This window comes from Moschus berezovskii, chromosome 22 (assembly GCF_049115385.1).
Source record: "Moschus berezovskii isolate FMDL1 chromosome 22, NW_MosBer_1.0, whole genome shotgun sequence".
Taxonomy (NCBI): domain Eukaryota; kingdom Metazoa; phylum Chordata; class Mammalia; order Artiodactyla; family Moschidae; genus Moschus; species Moschus berezovskii.
In genome coordinates, this window is record NC_142481.1 from 20170955 (window position 1) to 20185323 (window position 14369).

Below are 14369 nucleotides of genomic sequence, written 5' to 3' on the forward strand. Positions count from 1 at the left end.
AACAGGGTGAACAAGGACGAAAGAAAACGTTTTAGTACCAAGAAGCAAGACTGAAGTATTGGTGCCCTCCTGAAAACCATGCTGGGGAGGAGGCGGGTGGGCGGGTGCGGGGAAGCGCCCGACGGTGGCCAGGCTGAGAGGGGTCGGTGGCCACAGCGGCTGCTGGTGCAGTGACCTGTCTCTCGTTCTAGGATGTCTTTATCCAAGGAAACAGGATTAAACTAGGAGCTGGTTTCGCCTGTCTTCTCTCAGTGCCCATTCTTTTTGAAGAAACTTTCTACAATGAGAAAGAAGAAAGTTTCAGCATCCTGTGCATAGCCCATCCTTTGGAAAAGAGAGAGAGTTCAGGTATTCTGGGAGAAAACCCCTTTCTCCTGACTGGGAGAAACCTGCTTGTTGAACTTCCTCCTGACACAGCGGTTATGAACATCTCATGAAATATTCAGGAGCCCACTAGGAACCTGCATAACTGCTTACAGTAACTCCCCCTGGAACGTAGATCGGAAAGTCACCTTGAGCCAGCGTGACGTGGGTGAGGCCACATCACGTGCGGCTACACGTGACCTCAGTGGGAATGTCACCCCTGGAGCTGTGCAAAACGGCAGCCGTGGCTTTGTCTCTGGGCCTTAGCTGGACTGTCTTTTATGGCATTATTAGTCACGGAGCCCCATTGCCATGCTCCTCTGAGATCTCATTATTTTCAACAGATAATAATTCTTTGGTGCTCCCGGAAAACTAAGATAATGATGTCCCAAATGCTGTCCGAGGTCTTATTGTCAGGAATCAGGGCTTCATCACCAAAGCCTCCCAGGCCATACCTGTGATCTCGGAGAGTTCAGGTTTTTGTCCCAGGAAAGGGCTTCAAGAGGACCAGGCTCCTTGGACCCCAACCTGGGCTGCTGTTGGGTGATGTCTTGAAATAAGCTTATCCCTCTCCTCCTGTGGGAGATGGTGACCCAGATCCTTGCGGAACAGGGCAAAGGGTTGTGGGACTTCTTTTCTTCAGGAAACAGGGATGGCTTCAGCCAGCCTGACCTGCTTGTCTCTCTTTTTCAGAAGAGCCTTCGACATCTTCAGATTCTTTTTCCCTGAAAACCATCGAAGATGTGAGAGAGTTTTTGGGAAGACACGCAGAGAGATTTGACAGGAACATCGCCTCTTTCCAGCGAACATTCAGAGAGTGTGAAAGAAAGAGCCTCCGTCATCACATAGTCAGTAGCTGAGTCCTGCTTTGCTATAGGCGTGCCCTGGCTCAGAGCACCAGGATCTCTGCCACTTTGCTGCCGCCTCTGTAGGCAGTGTTTACATATCTGAAGCGAACGTTTAAATGTCCAACAAAATGTTGGATTCTGTTTAAATGTTTCTTGTTACCCAAAAATGTAATAAACATGGTAGAAAACCTGAAAAATAACAGAGAAGTATAACGATGAATATTGTTATCCTGTGTGTTAACTCTAAGGGGAATTTTTTTCCTACTCTTAATGCATAGACATCCAAAAAAAGTGGAAAAAAAAATCCCATACTTAGTTTGATAAGCTTGCATTAGAACTTGGAGCTTTTTGCGCAGGAAATCCATTTTGTGAGATGTTCTCTTGGCTCTGTCCTGGGTTCCATGTTATGGCCTCAGATTCCGAGGATGGCCTCTCTCTGCTCTGTGTTCTGCAGGACTCTGTGAACACTCTCTATACCAAATGCCTCCAGCAGCTGCTGAGGGACTCCCACCTGGTAAGCACCATGGCCTGCAAAAGAGAGACTTGCCAGAAAGAGAAAGACAAATACCATACAATGTCACTTATATGTGGAATCTGAAATATGATACGAATAAACTTATCCACGAAACAGACTTACAGAGAACAGACTTGTGGTTGCCAGGGAGGAGAGGGTTGGGGGAGGGACGGAGGGGGAGGTTGCGGTTAGCAGTTGTAAGCTACTACATATAGAAAGGATAAACAACAAGACTTACTGTATAGCACAAAGAACTACATTCCATACTCTATGACAGGGATTTCCCTGGTGGTCCACTGGCTAAGAATCTACGCTCCCAAAGCAGGGGGCCTGGGTTTGATCCATGATTAGGGAACTAGATCCCACATGTTACAATTAAGAGTGTACATGCCACAATTAAAGATCTTGAGCGCCTCAGCTAACACCCTGCGCAACCAAATAAATAAATACATATTTTTAAAAGAATCCTTTGATGAACCATAATGAAAAAGAATATTGTGGAAAAGAATGTAGAAAAGAAAAAGAATACAGAAAAAGAAAATCTTTTCATAGTGGAAAAGAATATAGAAAAAAGAATGTGTATATATATATATATATGTATGTATATGTATAACTGAATCACTTTGCGGTCCAACAGAAATTAACACAATTCTGTAAATCAACTATATGTCAATCAAAAAAACAAAATCAAAAAACAGAGACTTGTGGTTTGGCCCAGGCCGATCCACGCTCTGTAACTGTCCTCTCCTTGTCCTCCAGAAAGTGCTCGCCAAGCAGGAGGCCCAGATGAACCTGATGAAGCAGGCGGTAGAGGTAAGGGCCCTGGGAAGGGAGGGGAGATTCGGAGGTCCAGTGCCAGGGCCTCCTTTGCTGCCTGCTTTCCCACACACCACACTTGAACCTGTTGACTTCACAGATGTACGTCCAGCATGATATTTACGACCTGATCTTCAAGTATGTGGGGACCATGGAGGCAGCAGAGGTAGGTTCTCCATCATCACCATGCAGGATGGAAGCCCTGTTCCAAGCCTTTTCAGACGTTTGAAGCTTCATTAAAATCTCTCGTTAGGATGCTGCCTTTAACAAAATCACAAGGAGCCTTCAAGATCTTCAGCAGAAGGATATCGGTGTGAAACCTGAGTTCAGGTAAGGGTTTACCCTGCAGCGTCGGCATCCTCGGGGGCTGGGTCACTGTGACTCCTAGAAGCGGGACCCTCAGTAGTGGTGTTGGCACTAGTTGACATGGTTCAGTCTGTGGAGCAGGGCAGTTATTTGTGACCAAAGATAAAGGCTTAAAATTGGCAGATGAGTGTTTCAGAGCTGGCACATTCCTGCACCCAACTGCCAGCGTGCCGGTGGGTGGGAGCTGGAGGAGGTGGGGTCGTGCACAGCTGGTCTCGAGGTCGGCATGCAGCTCACCCAGGTTGGCCTTGCACACTGACATCTTTTGTCACCCGCTGGTCTGAGGGCCCCCTGCCTTAGGGGCACCTCCTTTTGGTTTTGTTTGTTTTTTTCTTGGCTGCAGCTTGAGGCTTGCAGGATCCCAGTTCCCCAGTCAGGGATTGTACCCTCACCCCACCTTGCAGTGGAAACGTGGAGTCCCATGCCATGGACTGCCAGAAAATTCTCTGGATCTCCTCCTTTTGAGTTGTTTCGTCAGGATACAAAGATGTCTAATCTCTTTGTCTAGAAGCTAAGGATTGTTGATTTCTTTTTCCCCCCTAATTTTTTGGTGCAGCTACATCGCCTGGCAGCCTGCTCGAGACCTTGAAAGCTGCTGGGTTTTGGCGCTGTCTCAGATTACTTCTGAGTGTCTATTTCTGTTTGCCGTTGCTTATGGTTTGCCATGACAAATGTAAATCTGAGGTTTGTGATTACCAAGAAGGAGGGCCCTCACACCGTGGTCTTACATGGTCACTTCCCAAATCACTTTGCAGCTTCAACATACCTCGAGCGAAGAGGGAGCTGGCTCAGCTGAACAGGTGCACGTCCCCGCAGCAGAAGCTGGCTTGTTTGCGGAAGGTGGTGCAGCTGATCACCCAGTCTCCCAGCCAGAGAGGTGTGTGCTCAGGGAAGGGGCTGGCAGGGCGGTGGCTGCAAAAGTCCAGATGCAAACATCTGTTGAGGAGCAGTACCATCTTAAAGGGCCATAGAGATGGGCTGATGAGTAGTAGAGTATTCCTGTGTGAGCATCCCGGAGCCTGTTCTGCAGAGTGGGTGCCTAGTAATGGGGGTAGGGGGGTAGGTTAGTCATCTTTAGGTAAGAAAATGCTGGTGGAGAAGCAGTGGTGTCAAAAACAAGCTAAGCTGGTGATGGGTACAGGGGAGTTCAACTGTTAGGTTGTTCTAATTTTGTATATATTTAAAATTTTCCATTATTAAAAGTAAAAACAAAATAAGCTAAGAAAAAATTAATGAGAAGGCAGATCTTTGTGGGCCAGTAGGGATGCTCTTCAAAGTGTATGAAATAAAATGAACAGGAGTGTGTACAGTATACTTCCAGGACACTGCACAAAGTGGGTGGCTCTATACCCATATGTATATATATACCGTGGGGTGATCATAGGCTCTCTTGGAATGATACTTAGGAAGCAACAGAAGTGGCTTCTGGGGAAGAAGTCTGGGTGTCACGGATGGGAGAGCCTTGCATGGTCTGCTCTTTTGCACCATTTAGAATTTTAAATGTGTGACTGGATTACTTAAAGTTCCGGTGAGAAATTGCCCATCAGCCCTGGACTCTGCAGTGTATAAAATGGAAATGATTTCAGGAGGAAAGAGGCTTCTGGCAGTGGTCCTGGCACACCTTCGAGTCGTATCTACCATCACCAGCTTCCCTGGGCTCTTGCCCTGTCCTGGGACTGGAGGGGTCGGGTAGCAAGGGGCAGCCTGCTCGGAGCTTGCTGTTTTCTGCACGTGTTCTCAGGACACGAGGCATTCATTTCCTCCTGGAGTCTGACATCTATTCAGGACACTAGAAAGGAAATTGTGCGATTGAATTTCTCCCCGATGTGTCATCTTCCTGGATTGTGGTTTTGTGGGTTGGACGGTGGTGGGGAATTGATAACGCCTGTCAGTCCATTTATGTCCCAGGATGGCCCTGAATGTGTGTTTCCCGCTTGCAGTTAACTTGGAGACCATGTGTGCTGATGATCTGCTGTCAGTCCTGTTGTATTTGCTTGTGAAAACAGAGATCCCTAATTGGTAATTTTTTTTGTTGTTGTTAAAATAACTTTTTTCAAAATGGCAGCACTGCACTGGGGTGGTTCTAGTGTCATTCTAGGAAACTGAGTGCCCCGTATGAGCCAGGTCCCTGCCCTGCAAGGGGTGTCTGTCATTGGAAACTGAGGCCCAGAGATCTTAGGTTTCTCTCTGGAACATTTGGTTAATCAGCAGCTGAGAGGCAAGTGAGCTCCAGTTCTGTCTGGCACCAGAGCCCATCCCTTTCTCACAGAAACCCAAATTCACCATAGAAAAAATCAGCTTCCTAAAAATTAGCTCATTGCAGGAAAGTAACAAGTGGCTTTACTTCTTTTTTTTTTTTTTTTAATATTTATTTATTTGGCTGTACTAGGTTTTAGTTGTGGCGTGTGGGATCTAGCTTAGCTCCCTGACCAGCGATGGAACCCTGGCTACCTGCACTGGGAGCAAAGGATCTTAGCCACTGGACCGTCAGGGAGGTCCCAATTATTTCCCTAATTGCACTCCATCTAAATAAAGATCCCAGGGGAAGTGGCCTTAGCGCCCCAGAGCTGACCGACTTCGTGACCAAGCCAATAGCATAATTTCTACCGAAGTGTTAATGGGGGTATATAGCAATTAAACTGTTTTCTTCCTTTTATTAGGATGGCAAACTTGAGTTACATCAAAAACTTCAGATTTAGCAGCTCAGCCAAAGATGAACTGGGATACTGCCTGACCTCAATCGAGGCTGCAATCGAATATATTCGGCAGGGAAGCCTCTCTGTTAAGCCAGTAAGAGCTCCCTCCTGTCCTGCCCTTTCTCTGTGGGTGCCACGGTGTGTGCGGCGGGATTCTCAGGGTGGGGTGGAGGAGGAGGATCAGAGATGCTCTCCCAAGAGAATGGGGCCTCAGCCATTTAAAAACTGCCTGGCAGCCTGAGCACGAAGCAGCCGGTAGGGTGTGAAAGTCGGCAGGTTATCCTTGGCTCTCACTTCATTGATCACCTGCTTCATTAATCCGGGTCATCGTCGAATGCGTACGGGCAGAAGGGGCACCAGAAGCGGTGAATTGGGATACCCTGATCATGCTGGCCGAGAGCTGAGACTAGTACCGTCTGCAGTTTTAAGGACTCAGCGGCCCTATTGTGATTTCCTTGGTTGGTTGGTGAACTTAGACTAGCAGAGGCGATTCTCTTCCCCCGAGACCTGTGAGAGGCTTAAACCCAGATTGCACTGCTGATTTATTTCGCGTTATACCAACCACCAAAACGTGACTGCACTCACAGAAATCGCAAAGGTGAAATCAATTGAATGAAGAGATTTCTGTATTAAAAACCCAGAGCCCCAAGGATTGAAATTCACACTCAATCTTAATTTCCCCCTGATTTTGGAAGCTCCCCAAAGTAACAACAAGTTGAAGCATCTGAAAAAGAACATAGGGCTGTTCAAATGGGGACGCTCGGGTACAAGCAGTTCCATGAATTCATTCATCTTTAACATGTTTATGTATTTTCCAGTTTTTTCCTTGCTGTGTATATCTTATGTTCAGTTCAGTTCAGTCGCTCAGTCGTGTCCGACTCTCCGCGACCCCATGAACCACAGCATGCCAGGCCTCCCTGTCCATCACCAACTCCCGGAGTTCACTCAAACTCATGTCCACAGAGTTGGTGATGCCATCCATCCATCTCATTCTCGGTCGTCCCCTTCTCCTCCCGCCCCCAACCTTTCCCAGCATCAGTCTTTTCCAGTGAGTCAACTCGTCGCATGAGGTGGCCAAAGTATTGGAGTTTTATCTTTAGCATCAGTCCTTCCAGTGAACACCCAGGATCGATCTCCCTTAGAATGGACTGGTTGGATCTCCTTGCGGTACAAGGGACTCTCAAGAGTCTTCTCCAGCACCACAGTTCAAAAGCATCAATTCTTCGACGATCAGCTTTCTTCATAGTCCAACTCTCACATCCATACATGACCACGGGAAAAACCATAGCTTTGACTGGAATGATATTGTAGATAATATTGCATACTGTTTCTTTCACCAGAAAGGATAGTTTTCTTTTTTTCCTGATTAGAAGACTAATATTTATTTATAAATAATATTTGATATATAAAAAGTTGCAGTGAAGACAGCAAAAGCCTCCTATAAGCACACTAGCTGCGGATAACTTTTATTAACATTTTGGTAGATGTCTTTTTCTGTGCTTACACAATTATATTTTTAACCAAAATTTGAGTTTCTGCTTCACTTGTTGGCACATAGCCTGACTGTCCTGGTACTGGCTGAAGAATTAAGTTCTGTTCTTGTCTGGGTTTGATTTGATCACCCATACACATACACAGGAGCTTTCCAGGTGGCTCAGTGGTAAAGAATCCTCCTGCCAATGCAGGAGACACAGGTTCAATTCCTAGGAATATCCCCTGGAGGAGAAAATGGTAACCCACTCCAGTATTTTTGCCTGGGAAATCCCATGGACAGAGGAGTCTGGTGAGCTACAGTCCATAGGGTCTCAAAGAGTCGGACATGACTGAGTATAAGCACACACATGCAGGTAAAATTAGAGGCTGTGCAAGAGTTTGACATAACTGAAGCGACTTAGCATACATGCATCTCATCTCAGATGGGTCTTGTGTGACTCTCAAGAAAAGTTGCTTCCAATTCGGGGGAAACCATTAACATTCAGAATGTACATGTGATGTACATGGGCGCCTCTGCATACACACGTGTCCACAGAGTCAGAAATGCCGCTCACTTCCAGAGCTGGGCAGCAAGATGTCTTAGGTTGAATTGTCTGCTCTGAGGTTCCAGGAACGCATGTTGTTCCCATGGTGCCTGCCTGGGGAGGTTTTCCATCACAGCCCTGCCCTTCTGGTCCTTTCCCTCTGATTGCTCTCCTCTCCTGGACCCACTGCCCTGCAGAGGCCTCGCCTCATGCTCCTCGATGGGGCCTTGTCACCTGGAGGGAGGCACCCACGTCTTGAAGGTGCTCCTGTCCCGGAGCCATCCTGCTTTCTCACTTTCCATGGCGTGTAGGCTGGATGGCCAGCCCTTGAAGGCCTTTGGCCAGAGAATAAAGAGGTGGTTGACCAGACACCATCGCTCAGCTTCTCACACCTGCTTTGCCTTCAGAAAATGTTCCAAGTGGAATCAGGGGAGTATGTGAGGGGGGACCCCTCATGCTGGAGGTCTAACCCTTGGACAAGTCTGTCTCTCTGAGCCTCTGTCCATTCTCCTGCCTACACTGGGGAGCATGTTGTATATTTCACCCCTGCAGGATGGTTGTGAGGATCAAATGAGATATTTAAAAAAAAATACTTGTTTAGTTTGGCTGGGCTGGGTGTTAGTTGTGGCATTCTGAATCTTCAGTCTTCGCTGCTCTGAGTCTTAGCCACTGGACCAACAGGGAGGTCCTTAAATGGGATATTTGAAAGTGCCTTTTCAACGTATGAAGTGATAATTGATGCACTTCCTTACTCTTGCAACACTCCTCATCTGGATGTCCCCATTTCCTGATTCTCTGGTGTATTCTGTGTGGATCGCCCCAAGGCTGGCTGTTAGCTTGGATGGGCAAGGTGGGTACACAGCCCAGTGTGCCCCTCTTGCCTGGGCTGTCAGACCAGCTGGTCCTGCCTTCCCGGGTGAAGGCTGGTCGATACCCCCAGACTTGGGACAAGGTTGCCTCATCCTCATGGCCCGCCATGGAGCCCGACCCTTGGATCTTGAGGGGATCAGACCTGAGAACTGCCTGCCTTTACCTGTATGGACAGAGCAGGTGTTGTGACTTACTTATGTGTGATGTCAGCATTGGGATTTCATCTGTGGCATTGCTTCTGCCTCAGTGCAGTTCCATCTAGAAGTGTGCGAGGTCACAACTGCTCAGTGGTGGTATTTCCTGGGGAAAGAGCCCAGGTGTATCTCTAAACAGCAGGTGAGGTCTCTGAAAAGCATTAAGTGTTTCTAAATCAAATAATGTTTTCCTATTGACTATATATACTTTAATGTAGTTTCACGGAAATTTTCTCCCCAAGACATAATCCTTGTTGAGATGACTATAAACATTCTTTAAGTATGTTCATTAGTGAAGGCTTGAACTTTTGGAAAATAACCATTACTAGGGTGACTTTTACCTTTGCGGACAGAAAAAAATGAGGCAGAACCCAAATCATGTTCCCACCCTTCTCTGCTCCAGCTTTGCAGGCTTTGGCTCACTTCTGCTTTACTGGGCTTCCAATAAATAGGGTTTACCCTTTTCCCAAATTGGTCTTAGCTGGTCATTCTTCCCTGAAGATTCAATCTTAGAAGATCTGTCTCTTTTCATCACTGCCCTGTAGATAGTCACCCCAAGTGGAGGAAAGAGCCCCAGATTTACCTGAGCAATAAGGTCTTTGATGTTTCTCTGACCCTAAGCTGCTCAGCTGTAAATCACTGAATAAAACAGTCGATAGAGCTTTATGCAGCAGATACCAATGGGGGCAAAGGTGGCTCTAATACCGAGGGGTTGTTGTTTGCAAACCCAACCCTGTGAGGGCGGCTGGTGTGGGGGGTCCTGATTGGCGGTGGACCCCAGAAGTGTTGGCAGCTTTATTTTTAACCAGACCACCTACGTCAGAACTTAGGGGGCCACAGAGAGCTGACCCATCATTTTGTCAGGTTTGGCGAGTTCTGTCAGCAGCTGGCTGGGAACAGCTCTGTCCACCTTCCGCCAGCATTCTTTCCAAGGAAGTTAACTTGTCATCAGAAAATGTAGTCACAGGCGCTTAAGTGGGCATTGAGTGTCTCTCTAGAAGTGATTTCATAAAGTAAGAATATTTGTTTGGATTTTTATATCTAGGTAAAAGTAATCTGCACAATGAAGTTTGTTCGTTGGGGTGGACCCAGTAGTTTATTGGACTCTGAGCCAAGTGGCCGCGCTGTCTGATGTTTCAGTATGTATGTTCAAGAAGCACAACCCTTCTCTCTGTTGCTGAGAAGCATAGAGCAGTCTGTCAAACGGTTCTCGTGTCTGTGTGTGCTCAGTCGCTCAGTTGTGTCTGACTCTTTGTGACCCCATGGACTGTAACCTGCCAGATTCCTCTGTCCATGGGATTCCCCAGGCAAGAATACTGGAGTGGGTTGCCATTTCCTCCTCCAGGTCTCCTGTCTGTGGGCCCAGATAAAACGCAGGGGACAGAGCTCTGCAGGCGTTAGGACGGATATTGTGAGAGGCAGAGGAGGCCAGGACAACCTCGGTTGCCTTGAGGACGACGGTGCTGTGTGCATGCTGCATTCCACACTTAGAGACGCTGGATTCTACACACACTCACACTCAGCCAGTGCACTGCCCACCTCCCTGCTGGGTATTCATCATCAGAGCCCCGCTTCCTGGAGAGGCAAATGGGGAGCCCCTCTCCCAGCCTGATGAGGGTCTGCTGTGCGGCTCAGTGGGGGCAGGGAGAGGCACCACTGGGCCCGTTCTGTGGGAGATGACACTGATCGTCCCGGGTCCTCTGTTTTCAAGGACCTGCTCTGCAGCTCATGACATGTGATAACATGGCTTATCGGCTTTTCCTGCAGGAGTCGGAGGGATTTGGTGACAGACTGTTCCTTAAGCAGAGAATGAGCTTACTGTCTCAGCTGACCTCAACGCCCATCGACTGCCTGTTTCAGGTAAGATATGGGAGGTCCTGAGGGTGCAGATGTGTGAGGAGTACTCCGCCTTTTATTTTTTAATATGTATTTATTTTTGTTTATTTGGCTGCTGCTGGGTCTTAGTTTCAGCATGTGGGATCTAGTTCCCCGACCAGGGATCAGACCTGGGCCCCCTGCATTGAGAGTCTTAGCCACTGGACCACCAGGGAAGTCCCAGGAGCTCTCCGTCTTTCCTCGCCTCTTGAGTCTCTGTAGCATCCATCAGGGTGGTTTGCATAGTTCAACACAGAAGTCCATTTTGTGCTCAAGGAGGCGGTAGGGATGCTGGGGTCTTATGGGATCAGTTTGCTGCCCGTCTTCTCTGATGTGAGCTGTGCTGTAGCCCTGCTGGACTGGGCCCCTGTGAGTGGAACCCTCTGCTCGCTGTCCTCCCCTCTCCATTCAGCGAAACATGGCTTGTTCTTTACCGTCTGCTCAGTGGCACCTCACTGGCAGCCCTGCCAGAATCAGTGCCTCTTCTCAGCTCCAGGAACCTGCATTATAGACACCTGTGTGACCACACTGGGCTGGGAACACAGCACCTGGTGGTGGTTTGATCCCCAGGCAGTGCAGGACGCTCCCTCCTCGGATCTGATCTACCATGGGGAGGCTGGCGAGGTGCCCTGGGAGGCAGTCATCAGGAGGCCACCAGCCAGAGTGGGTTCCATGAGCTCTGCGCCCCAGAAAGTCTCACTCCATATAGGAAACATAGCCAGGAGTCACAGAGGTGAGCCCTGCAGTTAGCAGGGGTCTCCTACCAAATGCAGCTATTTTGAAAGCCAAGGCTCTATTAGATTGTGAGACAACTGTAATCTAAAAGAAGGGTCAGAATCTACGCCGACCCTCAGGGTGGATTGTCCCCCCCATGCTGTTGCTCTGGAACTTTTGTCAGACTGTTATTATTTTAGTTATGGAAAAATCCTAACATTTACAAATATAAAAGAGAGTAGTATGATGAACGAACCTCCATGTAGCCATCTCCCTAATCTTGTTTCATTTCTATCCCCTGGCCCCACTTTCGCCATCCATCCAAATTATTTTAAAACAAGTCCCAGAGTACAAAGCATTTCATCCATCCACACATAGATGGGCTTCCCTGGTGGCACAGATTGGTAAAGAATCTGTCTGCAATGCAGGAGATCTGGGTTGGGAAGATCCCCTGGAGGAGGGCATGGCAACCCACTCCAGTGTTCTTGCCTGGAGAATCCCCATGGACAGAGGAGCCTGGCGGGCTACAGTCCCTGGGGTCGCAAAGAGTCAGACACAAGTGAGCTAGTAAGTGCACACACATAGACATATGTTTCTGTAAGGAAGCTTCAAAAATTCACAGTTTAAAGGACGAATCATTCCACCGTATTGACCGTGTTTTTGATGTTACTCTTTAGCACATCGCATCAGGTAATCAGAAAGAAGTGGAGAGACTTCTGAGCCAGGAGGACCAAGATAAAGACGCTGTCCAAAAGATGTGTCACCCGCTGTGTTTCTGTGATGACTGTGAGAGACTCGTCTCTGGGTAAGAGTGCCCCTCAGCACCCGGAAGGGGGAGACTCAGGGCCTGGGCGGAACTTTCCCCCTCATTCGCTGTGCAATTTGGAATAAGGAACGTATACTTTCTGCACTCTGCTTCTTCTGCTGTAAAGCGGAGATGGTAACCTCCACCTCTTTGGAGAATCAGATGAAATAAAAATACTTAGCACGCTTCTGGGCTGCTTAACCTGGGGAGGAGGCAGAGGGCCTGCCTCAACCTTGGAAAGTGGGTTTTTGGATGGAGATCTGTCAGCTGCTCTCCACAACCTTTTTGGTTCCCTCTTATCTTTATCGGGCTCTTTGGCTGGGTGTCAAAGCCTGGAGGGCTGGGTGTGGGGAGGGTCCCGGCAGAAGCCATGGTTGATGCTCTCTAGGACGCTGTAGAGGAGACCCAGCTTGGATTACACTGGAGGTCTATCTCCTGGTTCCAGGACCCCAGCACGTCCATGTCTCAGGTCTATTTCTCTGTATCCTCTTTCCCTTTTAGGAGGCTGAATGACCCCTCAGTTGTCACTCCATTCTCCAGAGACGACAGGGGTCACACACCGCTCCATGTGGCTGCCCTCTGTGGTATGTGGTCCGGCCTCTGTGCTCTCAGGGCAAAGGGGTGGGGGCCAAGGATGCCCCAGCAGAGCGTGGCTGCTGGGGGAGGTGGTGTGGGGTGGTGGAAGGGATTGTATCACAGGCCCCCAACCCCGGGACCTTCATGTGCTGTCCCCGGGCTGGAAGAGCATGTGTCCGGGCTGTGTGGATGCCTGACACTGCCCTGGGCTGGTGATCCAGCCAGGGAAGGCTTGAATCTGAACTATGAGACTGACCTCAGAATTGAGTTTCTTATATTCCTGATTTTTTTTAAAAAATGACTTTACTATCTTTAATTTATTTTTTATTCTATATTCTTTTCCATCATGATTTATCATAGGATACTGAATATAGTTGTCTGTCTTTTAAAGTGCACAGTCAAATAAAAGTGCACATTCAAGGTAGAAAACACAACATCTGTAAACTCTTGCCATCCTGCAGTCGTCTAAAGATTGTTTTGATCCATGACTGAAACGTCACCCTGCTTGAGTGTGTCTATATATAAAAGATATGATATTGTGGGGCTCATACTGTCTGTGGGGTGCTTTTTTTCACTAGGCGATATGTAAGAACATTTCTCCATGTCAGTATTTTTTTGTGTGTGGTTGCACAATATTCCATCCTGTGAAGTGATGCACCATGGACTCTTCTGTGGACATCTAAGGCTCTTTTCTCCTACCTTCTGTGGCTGCGGCAGGGGCGCTGGGTGGGGGTGGGGCCAAACTCCCTCCAGAGGGGAAGCATCACCCCAGAGGGTCCAGAGTCTGCAGCGTGTGACTTAACGTTAGCTCTGGTTCCCCCCACGCAGGAAAATACCTCCTGGCATGTCTTGTGCCAGCAGATGAGAGGGTGAAATAAAGCTGTGGCTTCGCTCACTGGTTTCAGAAAGCCCACCCTCTTCCCTTCTGTTCTGCAGGGCAGGCGTCCCTCATCGACCTCCTGGTTTCCAAGGGCGCGGTGGTGAACGCCACGGACTACCACGGCTCCACCCCACTCCACCTTGCGTGTCAGAAGGGCTATCAGAGCGTGACGGTGAGCAGCTGGGCTCTGCTCGAGGCCTTGCAGGGCTGGCCTCTCTGCTCCACGTGGCTCTGTGGGGTCACGGCGAGCCTGGGGTCTCGGGCGCCTCCCCCAGAGTCTGCTGGGCCAAAACTGTTAGGTGTAGATTAGAAACGTCCTGGTAATCCGCAGTAAGAAGGGCACCCCCCCCAGATACTAGAAATATTTTAGATAGGGCCCCAACGTGGATTTTCCCTTAGACTTAATACCTACAGTGAGAAGACAGTCCAGAAACTGGAACACAAAATTGTTTTGCCAGTCAGTGATGTTTCGATTTCAACTGAAGTTGTTTGGTACATAAAGTGCGTCCGTTCCTGCTGGTGATTGATGGGGGTTGTTTTTCTTTTTTTAAAAGTTTTTATTGGAGTATAGTTGATTTACAATGTTGTGTTAATTTCAGCAAAGTGAATCAGTTATACATATAAATATATCCACTCTTTTTTTTTTTAATGATCTCTAAACTTTTTCACAGGAAAGATGAGTGATACTGTTTTTGCTTTATTTTTCAAATTTTTTCAATTTTTTTGTGTAATTGAAGTATAGTTGATTTACAATGCATAAGTTGCAGATGTACGGCAAAGTGATTCAGTTATATATGTATGTGTATGTAGTATATTTACAGCGTACAATCTATT

At 48.0% G+C, this 14369-nt stretch overlaps 1 protein-coding gene across 3 annotated transcripts in view; it reads left to right on the forward strand.

Annotated features, from left to right (window-relative positions):
* The window catches only part of ANKRD27 (ankyrin repeat domain 27), a 59347-nt gene that overhangs the window by 21048 nt on the left and 23930 nt on the right, over positions 1 to 14369 (forward strand). For all 3 annotated transcript variants that reach the window (XM_055412343.2, XM_088830691.1, XM_088830692.1), the window contains exons 4-16: positions 192 to 348; positions 1057 to 1211; positions 1666 to 1725; positions 2485 to 2538; positions 2642 to 2707; positions 2795 to 2871; positions 3663 to 3784; positions 4848 to 4926; positions 5568 to 5697; positions 10453 to 10545; positions 11952 to 12079; positions 12581 to 12663; positions 13592 to 13707. In XM_055412343.2, coding sequence (XP_055268318.1) covers positions 192 to 348; positions 1057 to 1211; positions 1666 to 1725; positions 2485 to 2538; positions 2642 to 2707; positions 2795 to 2871; positions 3663 to 3784; positions 4848 to 4926; positions 5568 to 5697; positions 10453 to 10545; positions 11952 to 12079; positions 12581 to 12663; positions 13592 to 13707 — 1320 coding nt within the window. The remainder of the gene's footprint in view (positions 1 to 191; positions 349 to 1056; positions 1212 to 1665; positions 1726 to 2484; positions 2539 to 2641; positions 2708 to 2794; positions 2872 to 3662; positions 3785 to 4847; positions 4927 to 5567; positions 5698 to 10452; positions 10546 to 11951; positions 12080 to 12580; positions 12664 to 13591; positions 13708 to 14369) is intronic.